The 17,219-nt window shown below is 38.5% G+C and overlaps 2 protein-coding genes across 2 annotated transcripts; both read left to right on the forward strand.

The window, feature by feature from the left end:
* Window positions 1-13,315: 13,315 nt before the first annotated feature.
* On the forward strand, window positions 13,316-14,272 carry LOC6639383 (trypsin beta). Its single transcript, XM_002062132.3, has one exon. The coding sequence runs from the start codon at window positions 13,316-13,318 to the stop codon at window positions 14,270-14,272; it is 957 nt and encodes a 318-aa protein (XP_002062168.1).
* Window positions 14,273-15,099: 827 nt separating this feature from the next.
* Window positions 15,100-15,867, forward strand: LOC6639382 (transmembrane protease serine 9). The gene has a single exon (XM_002062131.1). The coding sequence runs from the start codon at window positions 15,100-15,102 to the stop codon at window positions 15,865-15,867; it is 768 nt and encodes a 255-aa protein (XP_002062167.1).
* The last annotated feature ends 1,352 nt before the right edge of the window (window positions 15,868-17,219 follow it).

Raw genomic sequence — 17,219 nt, forward strand, 5'->3', positions numbered from 1 at the left:
GCAGTTATTGTAATTACATACGCCGATGTCCAAGCCGCGCCCAAGTCACAGACGAAGAGTTTGGTGATGGACAACAGAGGGGGGGAACGTGGCACGCCGCGGACGCTAACTGAGCGAGACCTGACCCACATTTGACTTTGAAGATGCAAATGGAGCCGCGGCGCCAAATTTATGTAATCAAAACCAACCCAAATGGATGCCATGGCGCATTCAATGAAATTGCCAGCTTGGCGCTTTTTGGGCTTTGATGATGTCAGTTTTAGGCGTCCGCGGCAGAGAGATAGCACAAGAGGAGGAAGTGGTGGTGCAGTTGGTGGTGCGGATGGAACGGAGTATGGTGGGGTGGGGTGGTCCAGGTACAGGAGGCAATCCAAAACCTAAGCAAAAAGGTTATCAATATCTCAAGATCTTGTGTAAAAGTTGCCAACAAAATTTCACTCGTAATGCAATCGCACGCAATGTCCTCCCAACAGAAAACAAAAATAAAACCTACAGACAAAATCTCCAAATGCACTCACTCTCAGAGTGCAGAGTTCCCATCGAAAGTCAAAGGGAAAGCTGCTGCTGCTGCTGCTGCTCTTGCCGTTGATCATGATGATGCCAATAGATGCTGTTGGTCCGGCTAGAAATGGTCTGGAATTTTTAATTATAGCTTATAGTAATTCTTTATATATATACATACATATATATTCTATGGCAGCATAAATCAAATGCTGCCAGCCATTCACACTTGGACTTAATTAAAAGGAAAAAAAAAAAACAAAACTACAAGGTCGATTTAACTGCAACTACGTCGAATTTTGTATTCGCTGACAAATCAAGTCAGCATCTGCCCTTTAAAAAAAGGTTCAGCATCTTTTTAATAAGTAAAGAACTGTCAAAAGAAACCTTCAATAAAAGTTTTTTTTATTAACACACAAAATAGTCTTAGAACTGATGATCTGATAAAGCTTTTCTTTTTAATTTCAACACTTTAATTGTTGTCAAGTTCTCTATCATAATGATCATGCCCTTTCTGAAAGGGTAAATGAAATGGACACAACACAAAAAACAAAATGTGAAAAGAAAAACATTGGGGGGGGGGGGGGGGGGAAAGAACTAGCTACAAACTGGAGTTCTTCTTGAGGCTGAATTTTTTGTTGAAAAATCATAAATCAATGCAGCGCGCGCGAAAGCAAACTAATAAAATTCAATTTGTAATCAGGGAGACAGAGAGAGAGGTCTTGGGAGAGCTGAAGGGAGTGGAGACTCTTGCAACGCCCTACGAGAACTCAAAAACTGAGACGAAAACTCCTCAATCAGTTAGTTGGTATTGGCCAGGCAGCGAGCCAGCCAGGCAAACCGGGCCCGATGCCCGATGCCGGGTGCCCGGTTACCAGATCAGCCAGAAATACCGCAAGAGTTAGAACGAATCAGCGGATCGTTGGGGTTCGGTTATATTGGCGGGATGGCTGGCCACTTCTAAGAATGCAGCTAAATGTATATACCACATATTTATATATATGTACATACATATGTATGTATATTTTGTGGCAGAGAAGCGACGTAGATGAGGCTTCACTTTGAGCTCATAAAAATGAACATGCCAGGCGGCTGTCAGAAAGGCAACGGCGGTGTTGTTGAGACGGCTACTCAAAAAATCACAAAAAAAGCACACACACTCTCACATATACACACAACCCAAAAAAAAAAAACAACAAAATAAAATGGTGAAACAACAAAATATAGCAACAACAACATGATGCTAAAAGCGCGACCAGGTTGAGTGTTGGCTTTTTGGAGTGACGTTTTGGGTTTGGTATCAAGAAGAACAAAGTCAAAGCCGATCGAATGCCTATGGGGCTAGAGACGAGACAACCAACCAAGAGAGATCACAGAGAGAAAAAGAGAGAGAGAGACTAGAGACCAGAGATCAGGCTATGCAGAGATATGATGAAATCGGAGCGTGAGATTTGTGAATTGATTAAAGTGTATCAAAGTCAAAGGAATTGGATCGATATAAGAGCAAATCGATTGAAGAAGTGTGCAAGATCTATAAAGAGGGAGGGGTGGGAATGGGAATGCTGCACAAACATATAAACTAAAATGAACTTTACACAAAAAAAAACAATTTTAACTGATATAAAGTTTAGCTTGTTATCTTTATCAAGAAGAATTAAGTTTAGCATATTATTATTATTATTTTAGTTTCCCACGATATTCCATGAATTTTTAAGGAATTTTTACGGGAAACTTATAACTTTATCCACAGAATTTATTTTGCAAATTGACTAAATTGAAAAAGATTACTTTTCGCTTAGATTTATGTAAAGATTTTCGTTTACATTTTATTCAATTATTGCTCAATTATCCTTAAATATATGAAATAGATATTGGTCATTGTGGTTTTTCCAAAAATATTTCATTGGCTTTGTCACAATTGCCATCTCTAGGCATGACGACGACGATGCTGCTGCCTTATTTCATTTCAGTTTATTCCATTCCATTTGGCTGTTTGGCCCGCTTGTTTGCCATGCTAACCTTGGGGGCACACATAGCAGTTGAAGCCGCCGACCAAGACCGAGACCGAGACAAGAAGCGTGATCATCATCATCATCGTCATCATGAAGAAGAAGTTTGCATGCCATCAGCAGCGGCAGCAGCAGCAGCAGCAGCAGCAAACAGAGTGCCAAAGTGATTGACGCCACATCGCTTCGGTGAGTTTTCTTTTTCAATTTCAAGATCTGCGTGGCTAAATTGGACTTTTTGGTTTTTGTTTTATTTTTCTTGATTGTTGTTTTTCTTTTTTTTGCCCCCTCTGTGTGTCTTTTTGTGTTTTGTGGGTCAGGGTCAGGTGGGCAAATGTCAAACTATGCAGCTATCCAGCAATTGCAGCAGTCGCCAAACCACTAAACCACACCACATACACCACACATACATATGTACATATGTGTGTGTGTGTAATTGCTTACGCACGCGACCAAACCAATGGCATTTGCCTCTTGTCTCCTGCCTGTTGCCTGTTGTCCATATCCACTTTCTTTGCGATTTATTTGAGTTTATGTGTTTATCGCTTCTTGCTAATCTGCAAAAGCTACAGCAGCAGCAGCAGCAGCAGCAGCAGAAGCACCAACAGGCAATCAGTGACGGTGACAGTTGGGGCTACTCCCACAAAAAGAAAAACGGGCCAAGCCCAACCAGGCCCAACCAAGCCAAGCCAAGCCAAGTCAAGTAAGTAAGTGGTAAAAGCACCAACAAAGTCTCGTTGCATGATTTATGATGCGTAATTTGCGTGCGCAAGCGCAAATTGCGCTATAACCTTTTCCATACACACCATCAGCAGCGAATCACCAGCAACATCCAGCAACATCCCATAGCATCCAACAGCATCCAACAGCGTCCAACAGCTTCCTGCTGACAAATGAGCCACTGGTGACCAAGTTAACCCATTAAAGTCAACGACAACAGTTTCATATTTATGTATGCATTTATTTTTTGCGCCGTTTTCTGTTAGAACTTTCCTAAACGAGAGTATTTCCTAGAACTATCATTGTTTGGTCTCGTTTAGCTTGGTTTGCCTTGTTTATGGGTCGTCAATGGGTTAATCGTTGCCAGTGAAAGAGAAAAGTGTGCCAGGCTTATTCTTTCTCCTTTTTTTCTTTTTAACGTGACTCAAATTACCAGCAGCAGCAACTCCGAAAACAAAAAAAAAACAACCAGACTGGGCATATAAATATTGGGGCCGACTGATTTATAATTTCATTGAACTATTATCAGAGCGACAGCCTTCAATGGGCGATGGTTGGGCCACAGGAGAGAGAAAGAGGGAGAGAGGGGGGGAGGCGGACAGGTTGCCTCGCCAAATTGATTAACAATCAAAATAAATCAATACTCTGCCTCAAAGCCAGAAAATGTCAAAAATCGCAACAAGCAAATTGCAATTGCAACACTTTCGCTGCAGATTTTGTTTTTCACACTTGATTTACATTTTAAATTGAAAAGGCAAAACTGAAACCGAGTCCAACCAACCAAGCACAAAAAAAAAAAAACAACCAAAACACAAAACACAAGAAAAACCAGCCGAAATTTCCAGCCGGCAGGCATGAAAACAGCAAAACGAATTGGGCGACATTGTTGCTGGTGTTGTTGCTGTTGTGGCATGGATTTGGGGCATATTGCAACGAATGCCAAAATTTCAGAGTCAAGTCAACTCTATGCACATGAGATAAAGAGATCAATGACAGAGACGGACTCTCCTGTCCTGAGCTGGCCCGGGTCTGATCCGACTGCCATGGCTTCACTTGGCCCGGGTCTACAGGTGAAATGTCAAATCCTTGTGCATTTACACATTGCCAGCCCATACTCGTAATTTAACTCTTAATCGTCCACGCCATAATGTTGTTAAGCCATCTAATTGAAGTTTCACTTTTCTTATATTTATTTTTTGTTTTTTTCAGTCTGGCAAAAGGCAACAGCAAAAGGCAACAGCAACCCGTCGATTGGCCTGACTGCCTGACTGTCTGACCTCTGTGCAGATACATTAATTATCTGTAATGAACGTTTACACTTATTTATTGGCATTAAATCATCGTTTAACGCGTTTTTAGCATGCACTTTGGCGGTCCCGCGTTTTACCGCTCATCCAATCCTCCATTCAACGTTTTAGCCGATGGCCTTCGAGTGCGTCTGCCTTTGTCTGCCTCTTCTGTTTACTCCAGTCAGTTCAGTCGCCATCTCTGTTTTAGTTGCAGTCTTTGTTTCTGGCTTGCAATAACCCAAAACGCACTGTAATATGCATGTCAAGTGGCCGCAAATTACAGCCTGCCCGTCCATGGCACTTGAGGCCGCTTCCGTTTTTCCGAACGTCAAGACATTAAGCAGAATAAGGCTCCACAAATGAACACACACACACACACGAACAATAATATTGTGCTTTAAGTTCATTGGCCGCATAACAAAAATGCCAGCAACTTATTCCATAATACTTATGACTTTGTTTTATGTCACAAAATCAACATGCAAGTCAATAACATTTGGAAAGTCCTTGGAGAATTTCAAAATTATTTCTGTAAGACCATGGAGTATCTAGCAAAATAGCTTGAACAATTCAAATATTTTACTTTAATTTTCAGTTTCTTTTACAAATTCTTTGAATAGGTACTTTTTTCCTCGCTGCTCAAAGGAAATGTCAAAACTTGACTTATCTCTCAAAAAGTTTAATTATAAGCATTTTTGTGTTTTTCTGATCGGTAAATAAAGCCAAATAATTATAATTAGCTTTCAATGCAAATCGCCTGTTAAGATCCTGAAAAAAATAATTCTTATTTTGTTTTTTAGCTCTAAACTTAGCAAATCCCACCGCAGGACGAAATGGTTCTCTAGAAAGTCCTCGAAAATCTCTACAGGTTGGCAAAAACAAAGTTTGGGTCATTTAAGGATGCAAGATATGCAATTTTCTGAAAAGGTAATTTTTTTATCTCCTCTAAAGACATCCAGGACCTGAGAACGTCAACCGATGCGCATAGACAAGAAGCTCAGCCTAGCCAAAGAACACACAATAAATAATCGAGTTATAAGCAATTTTCTGATTTTTAGACTTTATTTATTTTTTTTTTTTTGTATACCTATGTCTATTTTAGCAAGGAATCGATTCACAAATTATCTTAACAAAGCTTTTAACTTAACATAATGTAATACGCCAAACAGTTACTACTAACAATGAAAATTTTAATCTTATTTATATAAATCTATATTTTTAGTGGCATGTTTTCTATTTATTTACTTATACAAATCAGCAACTTAGCGTATCATTGTAAGATATTGCCTTCTCTTCAGCCTGTGGATGGTCCTTTGGCTCGCAAGGGGTCTCGCCAGCCGGTTTGCATGTGTCTGCAGCCTATCATTGTACCTGCTGGTGTGGCAATATATTTGGTCTTCTATCGTTTCCACGTCAAGATCATGGTGTAGTGATGCGCCTCGGATAAACCATGGGCACCCATGTCATCTGCCGCAGAGTTTTGTTTTGAAAAGTTTGCACCTTTTTTCTATTGGAATCTGCCGCCATCCCCCAGATTTGGACTCCATATCTCCAAGTAGGAACTATTATGGCATTATATAGTGCCCGTACTTGTAATTTTTAGCTTGTTAAATTGAAAATGTATTTAGCATAGTTTTTGGGTGAATAATATAATTTATTTAAAAATGTTGCCTACTTATTGGGTAAAAGATTGGGTAATATATTTCGAGTGTCCTTATCCCTGATAAGGACGAAAGTGGTGTCAAGAGGTGTTGGTTTTGAATTTACCGCGCAGGTCGAATTTTTTAATTTAGCGGGCAACGATATTTGAAGTTTAAACGACAAAATTTGCACTGGGAAAAATATGAAATACCAGGCCAACAGAATTACTTAGTAGGCGGCTGGTTTAAAATTATTTTTAAATGCGTAACGGACTTTTGGGCATTTGAATTTTTGAATTCAACTGTCAGTTGGAATATTTGAATTTAGCGGGCAACGATATTTGAAGTTTAAACGACAAAATTTGCACTGGGAGAAATATGAAATACCAGGCCAACAGAATTACTTAGTAGGCGGCCGGTTAAAAATTATTTTTAAATGCGTAACGGACTTTTGGGCATTTGAATTTTTGAATTCAACTGTCAGTTGGAATATTTGAATTTAGCGGGCAACGATATTTGAAGTTTAAACGACAAAATTTGCACTGGGAGAAATATGAAATACCAGGCCAACAGAATTACTTAGTAGGTAGCTGGTTTAAAATTATTTTTAAAAGCTTAACGGACTTTTGGGCATTTGAATTTTTGAATTCAACTGTCAGTTGGAATATTTGAATTTAGCGGGCAACGATATTTGAAGTTTAAACGACAAAATTTGCACTGGGAAAAATATGAAATACCAGGCCAACAGAATTACTTAGTAGGCGGCTGGTTTAAAATTATTTTTAAATGCGTAACGGACTTTTGGGCATTTGAATTTTTGAATTCAACTGTCAGTTGGAATATTTGAATTTAGCGGGCAACGATATTTGAAGTTTAAACGACAAAATTTGCACTGGGAGAAATATGAAATACCAGGCCAACAGAATTACTTAGTAGGTAGCTGGTTTAAAATTATTTTTAAAAGCTTAACGGACTTTTGGGCATTTGAATTTTTGAATTCAACTGTCAGTTGGAATATTTGAATTTAGCGGGCAACGATATTTGAAGTTTAAACGACAAAATTTGCACTGGGAAAAATATGAAATACCAGGCCAACAGAATTACTTAGTAGGCGGCTGGTTTAAAATTATTTTTAAATGCGTAACGGACTTTTGGGCATTTGAATTTTTGAATTCAACTGTCAGTTGGAATATTTGAATTTAGCGGGCAACGATATTTGAAGTTTAAACGACAAAATTTGCACTGGGAGAAATATGAAATACCAGGCCAACAGAATTACTTAGTAGGTAGCTGGTTTAAAATTATTTTTAAAAGCTTAACGGACTTTTGGGCATTTGAATTTTTGAATTCAACTGTCAGTTGGAATATTTGAATTTAGCGGGCAACGATATTTGAAGTTTAAACGACAAAATTTGCACTGGGAAAAATATGAAATACCAGGCCAACAGAATTACTTAGTAGGCGGCTGGTTTAAAATTATTTTTAAATGCGTAACGGACTTTTGGGCATTTGAATTTTTGAATTCAACTGTCAGTTGGAATATTTGAATTTAGCGGGCAACGATATTTGAAGTTTAAACGACAAAATTTGCACTGGGAAAAATATGAAATACCAGGCCAACAGAATTACTTAGTAGGCGGCTGGTTTAAAATTATTTTTAAATGCGTAACGGACTTTTGGGCATTTGAATTTTTGAATTCAACTTTCAGTTGGATTTTTGAATTTAGCGGGCAACGATATTTGAAGTTTTAACCACAAAATTTGCACTGGGAAAAATATGAAATACCAGGCCAACAGAATTACTTAGTAGGTAGCTGGTTTAAAATTATTTTTAAAAGCTTAACGGACTTTTGGGCATTTGAATTTTTGAATTCAACTGTCAGTTGGAATATTTGAATTTAGCGGGCAACGATATTTGAAGTTTAAACGACAAAGTTTGCATTGGGAAAAATATGAAATACCAGGCCAACAGAATTACTTAGCAGGCGGCTGGTTTAAAATTATTATTAAATGCGTAACGGACTTTTGGGCATTTGAATTTTTGAATTCAACTGTCAGTTGGAATATTTGAATTTAGCGGGCAACGATATTTGAAGTTTAAACGACAAAATTTGCACTGGGAAAAATATGAAATACCAGGCCAACAGAATTACTTAGTAGGCGGCTGGTTTAAAATTATTTTTAAATGCGTAACGGACTTTTGGGCATTTGAATTTTTGAATTCAACTTTCAGTTGGATTTTTGAATTTAGCGGGCAACGATATTTGAAGTTTAAACGACAAAATTTGCACTGGGAGAAATATGAAATACCAGGCCAACAGAATTACTTAGTAGGTAGCTGGTTTAAAATTATTTTTAAAAGCTTAACGGACTTTTGGGCATTTGAATTTTTGAATTCAACTGTCAGTTGGAATATTTGAATTTAGCGGGCAACGATATTTGAAGTTTAAACGACAAAATTTGCACTGGGAAAAATATGAAATACCAGGCCAACAGAATTACTTAGTAGGCGGCTGGTTTAAAATTATTTTTAAATGCGTAACGGACTTTTGGGCATTTGAATTTTTGAATTCAACTGTCAGTTGGAATATTTGAATTTAGCGGGCAACGATATTTGAAGTTTAAACGACAAAATTTGCACTGGGAGAAATATGAAATACCAGGCCAATAGAATTACTTAGTAGGTAGCTGGTTTAAAATTATTTTTAAAAGCTTAACGGACTTTTGGGCATTTGAATTTTTGAATTCAACTGTCAGTTGGAATATTTGAATTTAGCGGGCAACGATATTTGAAGTTTAAACGACAAAATTTGCACTGGGAAAAATATGAAATACCAGGCCAACAGAATTACTTAGTAGGCGGCTGGTTTAAAATTATTTTTAAATGCGTAACGGACTTTTGGGCATTTGAATTTTTGAATTCAACTGTCAGTTGGAATATTTGAATTTAGCGGGCAACGATATTTGAAGTTTAAACGACAAAATTTGCACTGGGAGAAATATGAAATACCAGGCCAACAGAATTACTTAGTAGGTAGCTGGTTTAAAATTATTTTTAAAAGCTTAACGGACTTTTGGGCATTTGAATTTTTGAATTCAACTGTCAGTTGGAATATTTGAATTTAGCGGGCAACGATATTTGAAGTTTAAACGACAAAATTTGCACTGGGAAAAATATGAAATACCAGGCCAACAGAATTACTTAGTAGGCGGCTGGTTTAAAATTATTTTTAAATGCGTAACGGACTTTTGGGCATTTGAATTTTTGAATTCAACTGTCAGTTGGAATATTTGAATTTAGCGGGCAACGATATTTGAAGTTTAAACGACAAAATTTGCACTGGGTGAAATATGAAATACCAGGCCAACAGAATTACTTAGTAGGTAGCTGGTTTAAAATTATTTTTAAAAGCTTAACGGACTTTTGGGCATTTGAATTTTTGAATTCAACTGTCAGTTGGAATATTTGAATTTAGCGGGCAACGATATTTGAAGTTTAAACGACAAAATTTGCACTGGGTGAAATATGAAATACCAGGCCAACAGAATTACTTAGTAGGTAGCTGGTTTAAAATTATTTTTAAAAGCTTAACGGACTTTTGGGCATTTGAATTTTTGAATTCAACTGTCAGTTGGAATATTTGAATTTAGCGGGCAACGATATTTGAAGTTTAAACGACAAAATTTGCACTGGGTGAAATATGAAATACCAGGCCAACAGAATTACTTAGTAGGTAGCTGGTTTAAAATTATTTTTAAAAGCTTAACGGACTTTTGGGCATTTGAATTTTTGAATTCAACTGTCAGTTGGAATATTTGAATTTAGCGGGCAACGATATTTGAAGTTTAAACGACAAAATTTGCACTGGGAGAAATATGAAATACCAGGCCAACAGAATTACTTAGTAGGTTGCTGGTTTAAAATTTCTTAAATGTGTTAAAATGTGTGATATCTCGGCTCTCCGCATGACTATCAACATGTCCGCCTCACCAACTACATATAGTCCTTGGTGGTACGAATCTCTTGACACCATTATCCTGATCCTTCAAAGGACTTTCGAAATATTTGTAATTTTTCTTCAAAGAGAAATGTCCTTTTATCTCTGCTTCTCGAAGGACATTGCAGAATTTGTTAGTGTTAGTCAATGCAGCTCATCAAGGATTATCATCTGACAAAAGGACATTCTGATCGTCCTCGAATGGCCTAGTTATAAGGACACTTGTCAGAAAAATGAAAAAAATGTCGCAAAAAAATACAAATGTCCTTTTAACTCGGCCATTTCAAGAACGATCAGGATGTTTTTTTGACTGTCCTTCTGGTTGGTTAAGCTTCCTGTTCACGCGCATCGATTGGCATCCTCAGGCCCTGGAATGTCCTTCGGAAGGAAGAAAAATGGGACAATTGCATGTCCTGCATCCTTCTGTACAACGAAAAAAGGAATATTTTAGAGAGGCCATATCTCCGCAGGACATTGGCCAATATCTACAGGACACTTTTTTTTATCCTTTAAGATCAAGACAATCGATTTGCAGTTGAGTCAAATATATTGTTACGAAAATAAGAGACATAAAATGCTAAGTTCAGTGGAAAAATTACAAACCATGCACACTGAAGTGTTTATACGTCAGTCAGGATGTCCTTTCGCCATGTTCGTGTTCTTCGATTGGATGAAATGGTCATGCATTGACTCTTGTTTTTTTTTTTTGAATAAATTTGGTAAACTTAATTTTATATTAGCGAGTTTTTAAAATAAATTTAAATGTTTTCCTGCAAATTTAAACCTTAAAGTTTTCAATGTTTTAATGTTCTTCCGGAAGAAAGTCAGACTATATGAGAGTCAGCCTGTCAATTACTGACCGCTGATTAATACTAGCTGATCATAGACACTTGGTATATGTACTTTTGTTGGCCAAAGCATTAGCATCAAAAAAAAAAAAGTTTGTATATCATAGAATCTTATGGCAAATGATTGGCAATTTATGATAGGGTTTGCCTAAGGACTTTGACTTCCGAGAAGTTGGTATAGACCGAGCACGTATTGTGCCTGGCTAACCTATAATTAAAAATCAATTCACTTAAAGCTTAGAAAGGCACAACTTGTGCCTTATTATGCAAGAGACGCTTAGCTCGAAGAAGAAGTTGATGCTGCTGATGAAAATTAATAACCACGTTCGTTGCCTGAGTCTTTTGTTTTTGTTAGTGATTTTGTCAAAGGTGCAAAGGCAGATGATGCCTCTGCCCCTGCAGCCTCATGCAGTCCATGTTGTACCATGCAGACTTTACGTCTCGGTCTGTGGGCCTTCTCCTTCTTGTGGCACGGCAGACATCGACGTGAGACGAACATATCAAGCATTATATCTTAAGTATATACGATATGAGGAGGCTATATCAAAGTGGAGTTCATGCTATGTCAAGCATGATTTTGTTGTTTAAGGCTGACTGAGTGCCTACCTCAAACTGAAAACTCATTAATGAGCTCACAAAACTGGCATTTGACAGATTTTTTAATTAAAGCATACAAATTGCAATTCTCCATGGTTTGGCGACAACGAAACAAAAGTGGCAAGTGGCGGGAGGGATGTGGCTATGGAAACAACTCAAAGATAATTCCCATCCTTTTGGGGTTTGGTTTGCTTTGCCTTCGCTTTGGTTGTTGTTTTTTTTTTTCTTTGGTTAATGTTGCCCTATTTAACCCTGCAACATTTTGTTGAATTAATAAACGTGAAATTGAATATATGGCTCTGTATAATGTGAGCGAAGGAAAGCTCTATGGAATATTATCGAAACAGGCGTTTCGCCCCACCGCTAGCACCTTAGCATAACCAAAGTGGTACAAAGAGAGAAATTTGCATACGAGGCAGGCTAATGAATTTCGCGCTTGTTTACATAATTATCATCAGCATTATTATAGCCACGTACAGAAGATGCAGGGTGGCCAGGGAGAGGGATATTTGGCAACAAGACCACAACAAGTCCATGCCCATGCTAAAGGAGTTTACTGCATTTGCTGCTCCTTTCACTTTTCGCTGGCAACTGGCAACCAACTGCCGGCTGCCGGCTGCCTAATTATTCCTGTCCATGGCCATTGTCTACTGTGATTTCGCACATAATTAAATTGCGCAAAAAATTTACATTAAATTAATAGTTTTATTGTTTCGTCTTTGTCTACCAGTCATGCGGAAGCAGTGCCCTACCAAAAATGGCCAACCAACTTTTAGCCGCATACAAAACTAAAGAGATAAACCACCACAAAACCCCGCCACCGTTATTTGACACTAACTGCAAACCAAAGCCAAAAAAAAAACACAACAACAACAATAACCAAGCAATACAACCAAAAAAAAAAACAAACAACTAATTTTTTTTTTATTTCGTAAAATATACATACAGAAAATTGTAAAAACTCTGGACACACGCGAGAGATTTATGCCTTGATGCTTATTTCTGGCAGATATTAGCGAGGAATTTATGCAAAACGACCGGGGGCAATATTCAACTAAAATGTAATCCATTAGATACCTTATGTGCCTCATTTCACTTTCGTGGCAAGTTCCATCTGGAGAAATCGGCATTGAGAACCTTTCCCTCTGCTTCGGATTCTACTGATACTTGATTGGTGGGGCGAGAACCCAACTAGAAGCTGAGCCTAATGGGTGAAGCTAAAATTTAAAATATGTTTATTTTTTTGTGGCGCTGAATTTTTAATGCCCTTTTTTTGTGATGGCATTTTAACTTTGTGATTGTATTTACCTAAGTTGGATCTTAAAATTGATTGATTGACTGTTTGGCCATGTTTTGCTATTATATGTATATGCATTTCCTTCATAGCCTAAAAAGGAATTATCTCTTTAAGAAGAATCAGAAAACGCTAATTATAGAAATTTTAATTTAATCAAGTTCTTTTAGTTCATCAAGTTAAAAAGGTTTATTTTTAGATAACTCTGTAATGACGAAAGGGTATAGAAAGTGCTTCATTGTTGTTTTTTTATCAAACATTTCTGTTTTTTTTTTCTTCTTACTTTTTAGCCCGCGGAAAAAATGATTTATGAATATTTTTTTTGGTATTTTCTTCTTTCGCGCTCTCTAGGGTCAAGAGGTGAATTGGCACAAGGCAGGCGTTTAGTTCTAGTCCAACCGCTGGCCCCGTTAGCTGTAGCCATGTATTATCAATTGATTGGAGTTGTTGTAATCGTGGCTCTGGTGGCAAGCTCTAGCCCCACCACTTGGTCGGATCAGTATCAGTATTATGATGACGGTGACTATGTGGACAATGGGACATACTATTTGATCTACAAGAAACCGGTGGAAGAGCCACCTCAATCACAGATCATACGTCATTCCATGAGTAATCATCTGCCACTCAGTTACTTTGGCAATATCTCAAGTAATCCGCATATAAACGCACTGGAAATGCTCGATGAACTGCCCACACGGATTGTTGGCGGCAAGAAGATCGGTTGCAGAGTGGCCCCTTACCAGGCGGCCGTGCATTTCGAAGGGTACTTCATCTGTGGCGGGGTCATTATATCGAGACGCTGGATACTCACGGCCCACCACTGCATTGTGGGTCGTGCTGGCAAATACCAGGTGCGTGTGGGATCAACTCAACAGAGGCGTGGCGGTCAGTTGCGACGCGTGGAACTAATTGTGGCCAATAAGAACTACAACAAGAACACCATGCAAAATGATATCGCTCTCCTCAAGCTGCGCAATCGCCTCAAATATGGACCATGTGTTAAACGGGCATACTTGCCGCCTCTTAAATTGAAGACTCTGCCACGCTGCTTTCTGGTCAGTGGTTGGGGTCTCACCTCGGCCAGTGCCACGAATGTCCAACGTTATTTACGCGGTGTTGTTGTCTGCAAAACGAGCCGCTGGACATGCGCCCGGGCCTATGGTAAGGCCGGAGTTCAGATCTATAGACAAATGCTTTGCGCCCGGCGCAAGGGACGAGACAGTTGCTCCGGAGACTCTGGTGGTCCACTTGTACACAGTGGCATTGTCTATGGCATTGTGTCCTGGGGCATTGGCTGTGCCAACTACAAGTATCCCGGTGTCTATGTGAGAGTGAAAAGATTTGTCAAATGGATACGAAAATGTATGCGAAAATACTAATAGATAAATATATGCACAACAAGAAAAAAAACCAACAATCTGTCTTCATTTAAAGAATCAGGTCATGCCATTAAGCACAGAAAACAAACCAGAGGGCCGGGACTAGCTTCGACCACGACGAAGTGTGTATACACTTGCAAGATTTTTTTTTTCCTTTCTTCCTACTCTACATAAAGTCAATGTGAAAAAGGATTTGCATAAGAAGTCTAAAGTTCACCAACAAGTTTAAGCTATGGCAATATAGCATGCCTTTTCATCATATCGTCGAAGATGCTTAACTCTAAAATTAATATACCCTTTCTGTAAGGGTATGAAAAGATGTCAACCTATGTAAGAGGAGTCCATGTAAAACCTGATTTCGATGTAAGCATCTCGGGTGAAATTTGAATCAAGATAGTTTTGCATATATATGAGTCGAAATTTGTCATAAATTAGCTAAATTCAAGTTCTGATAGCTGAACTTTAATAGTCAATCGACCGATCTAGTTGATTTATGTATAGCCAACCAACTGTTGATAAGAAAATGCAAAAATGTAGGTCACTTTTTGAGAATCGTGTCATGGTCAACGCATTGTTTAGCAAGTATTTCATTGTGAATGCAAATAAATAAATCATCCACTTATTCCTTGTCAATGGAAGCGAATGATAAATATTCATTCGATTATATATATTAATGGGTCAAGAGTTGGAGTTTGAGATACTGAGGATGTCTTCATTAGCATTACACAATGCTGAGAGTTCAGGTAGTAAGGTCAAAAGTCTGATCATTCCAGTTCTTGAACAATATTTGAGCTTGGCGGTTGCTTCGCTTTTCAGTTCGCATCGATATGAAATTGCTGGTGTTAAATTGCTTGCTCCTGACTGCTGGTCATTATCAAATATGGGCCAAAGAATCAACATCAACTCAACGCATTGTGGGCGGCGTTAGGCTACCCATAGAGGCCACACCTTGGGTGGCTTCGATCACGGTCAATGGGAAATTCTGGTGTGGCGCTTCACTGATCACTAACAAATGGCTCTTGACAGCTGCCCATTGTGTCCATTATCCTGCCAGCTATTCGGTTAGGGCTGGCTCATCGAGTCCCTATTATAATGGCCAGCAACGCGATGTCATCCGAATCTATTTGCATCCAGGCTTCAATCTAAATACTTTGTACCATGACATAGCAATTCTAGAGACCAGAGAGCCCTTTCGATTGAATCGAAGAGTTCAATTGATAAAGTTACCCCTATCTGGTCTGAGTGTGATGCCCAAACGTCTACAGGTCGCCGGTTGGGGCTCAATAAATCCAAACATTACGGAGGCCCTGGGCCAATTGCAGGGCACATGGGTGCTGCCCCTCGAACAGGGTGTTTGCCGATATCTATATCAACAAAGGAATCGCATCATCACCAACGATATGCTCTGTGCGGCGGCAGCTGATAGGGATCATTGTTATGGTGATTCTGGTGGTCCGCTCGTACATCGTGGCATCAACTATGGCATAGTATCCTTTGCCTATGGCTGTGCCAATCCTTATTTCCCTGGTGTCTATACAAAAGTGGCCAACTATGTCAACTGGATATTTGAGGTGCTAAGAACTGTTGCCAATTGAATCTAAACTAAATACTCAAATACACACAATGTATACGATAATTAATAATTACATGAATAAAAAATGAACAATTTCATTAACTAGAGAGCGAATTGAAAGCATCTTTTGAGAAGGAGAAGACACATTAACATCCTTGTTTTTTGTGTTACACAATCTTTAGATATTTTCCCAAGCCTTCGAACACACTCACAATACAGACAGTGAGGTGAGGTGGACTAGACAAACGATGGAAAATGGCAAGGCAAACGATAAACTTCCATTGCAAGCGCATTGGAGCACAAGTAGACGGCAAATTTGTGTAAATTATGTATTTGTGCATTTTGATTTCATTTAAACGAAGTTTCCTGATGGCCCCCAGCGCATGTCAAATATCAAAAACCGAAACGCGACTGGCAGTCACTTGCGCAACATATCCACATCCACATCCACATCCATTCATATCCTCTCATCCCAGCCCCATCTCAATGATCCCATCATCATCGTCATCCCCACATCCCCATCCCCATCCCAGCTGGTTGCCGAAAAATATCACCAATGCCATATGCCATATGCAGTGGGCGTGCTCCGTTAATGTTAAACTCTGGCGGCCCCTGAAATTAACATAATCGTGCTGCCGTCCTCCATCTCTCAGTTGTTCCAACAAAGTGTTGAATGCTGTTGTTGCTGCTGCTGCCGCCGCCTGTCAAGTGATGCCTGCTGCCAGGCATTGGCACACTCAACACTCGAGACTCATTCGCATGGCAGGCGGAGCTCCTGCCGGTCATATTGGTGTGTGGTGTGTGGTGGGTGATGCTGCTGCTGGTGGTTAGCACCTTGGTTGTGCAATGCGGGGCATTCCATATCGTTTGACTTTTACGTTTTACATTTGACTCTTTTGTTTGTTTACGTTTTCGTTTGGTTTTTTGTGTTAAAATAAAATTTTTAATAATATATGAAAATATGCTTAAAAATTTGCATTTTATCAAGTGTATATATGTTTTGTTTCCCTACATTTATATGGATTTATATATAAACACATACCATATACATATGTATGTATATATAATTGTATAGAGTCGCATGGTTTGTAAGTGTTATCAGCGTGTTTCTGTGTGTGTGTGTGTGTGTGTGTTTAGCTAATTATGTAAATCTCTTAAGCATGTATCATCATATACACAAATATATATATATATATTATGTATATTTTGTTATCATTAAATTATGCTTATACAATTGTTTACGTATTCTAACCTAAATGTATACCATTCTGTTTCATTATTTTCTTATTTTTTTTTTTTTTTTTTGTTGGAACCCTTTTCCTCAATGTACAGTTAAATGCGATTTCAATATATCCATACTCAACTGAACATTGA

The sequence above is a fragment of the Drosophila willistoni genome, assembly GCF_018902025.1.
Source record: "Drosophila willistoni isolate 14030-0811.24 chromosome XR unlocalized genomic scaffold, UCI_dwil_1.1 Seg144, whole genome shotgun sequence".
NCBI classification, from domain to species: domain Eukaryota; kingdom Metazoa; phylum Arthropoda; class Insecta; order Diptera; family Drosophilidae; genus Drosophila; species Drosophila willistoni.

What these genes read in the sequence shown, in the direction of transcription:
- LOC6639382 (XM_002062131.1), top strand. Translation starts at nt 15,100, where the DNA reads ATGAAATTGCTGGTGTTAAATTGCTTGCTCCTGACTGCTGGTCATTAT.
- LOC6639383 (XM_002062132.3), top strand. Translation starts at nt 13,316, where the DNA reads ATGTATTATCAATTGATTGGAGTTGTTGTAATCGTGGCTCTGGTGGCA.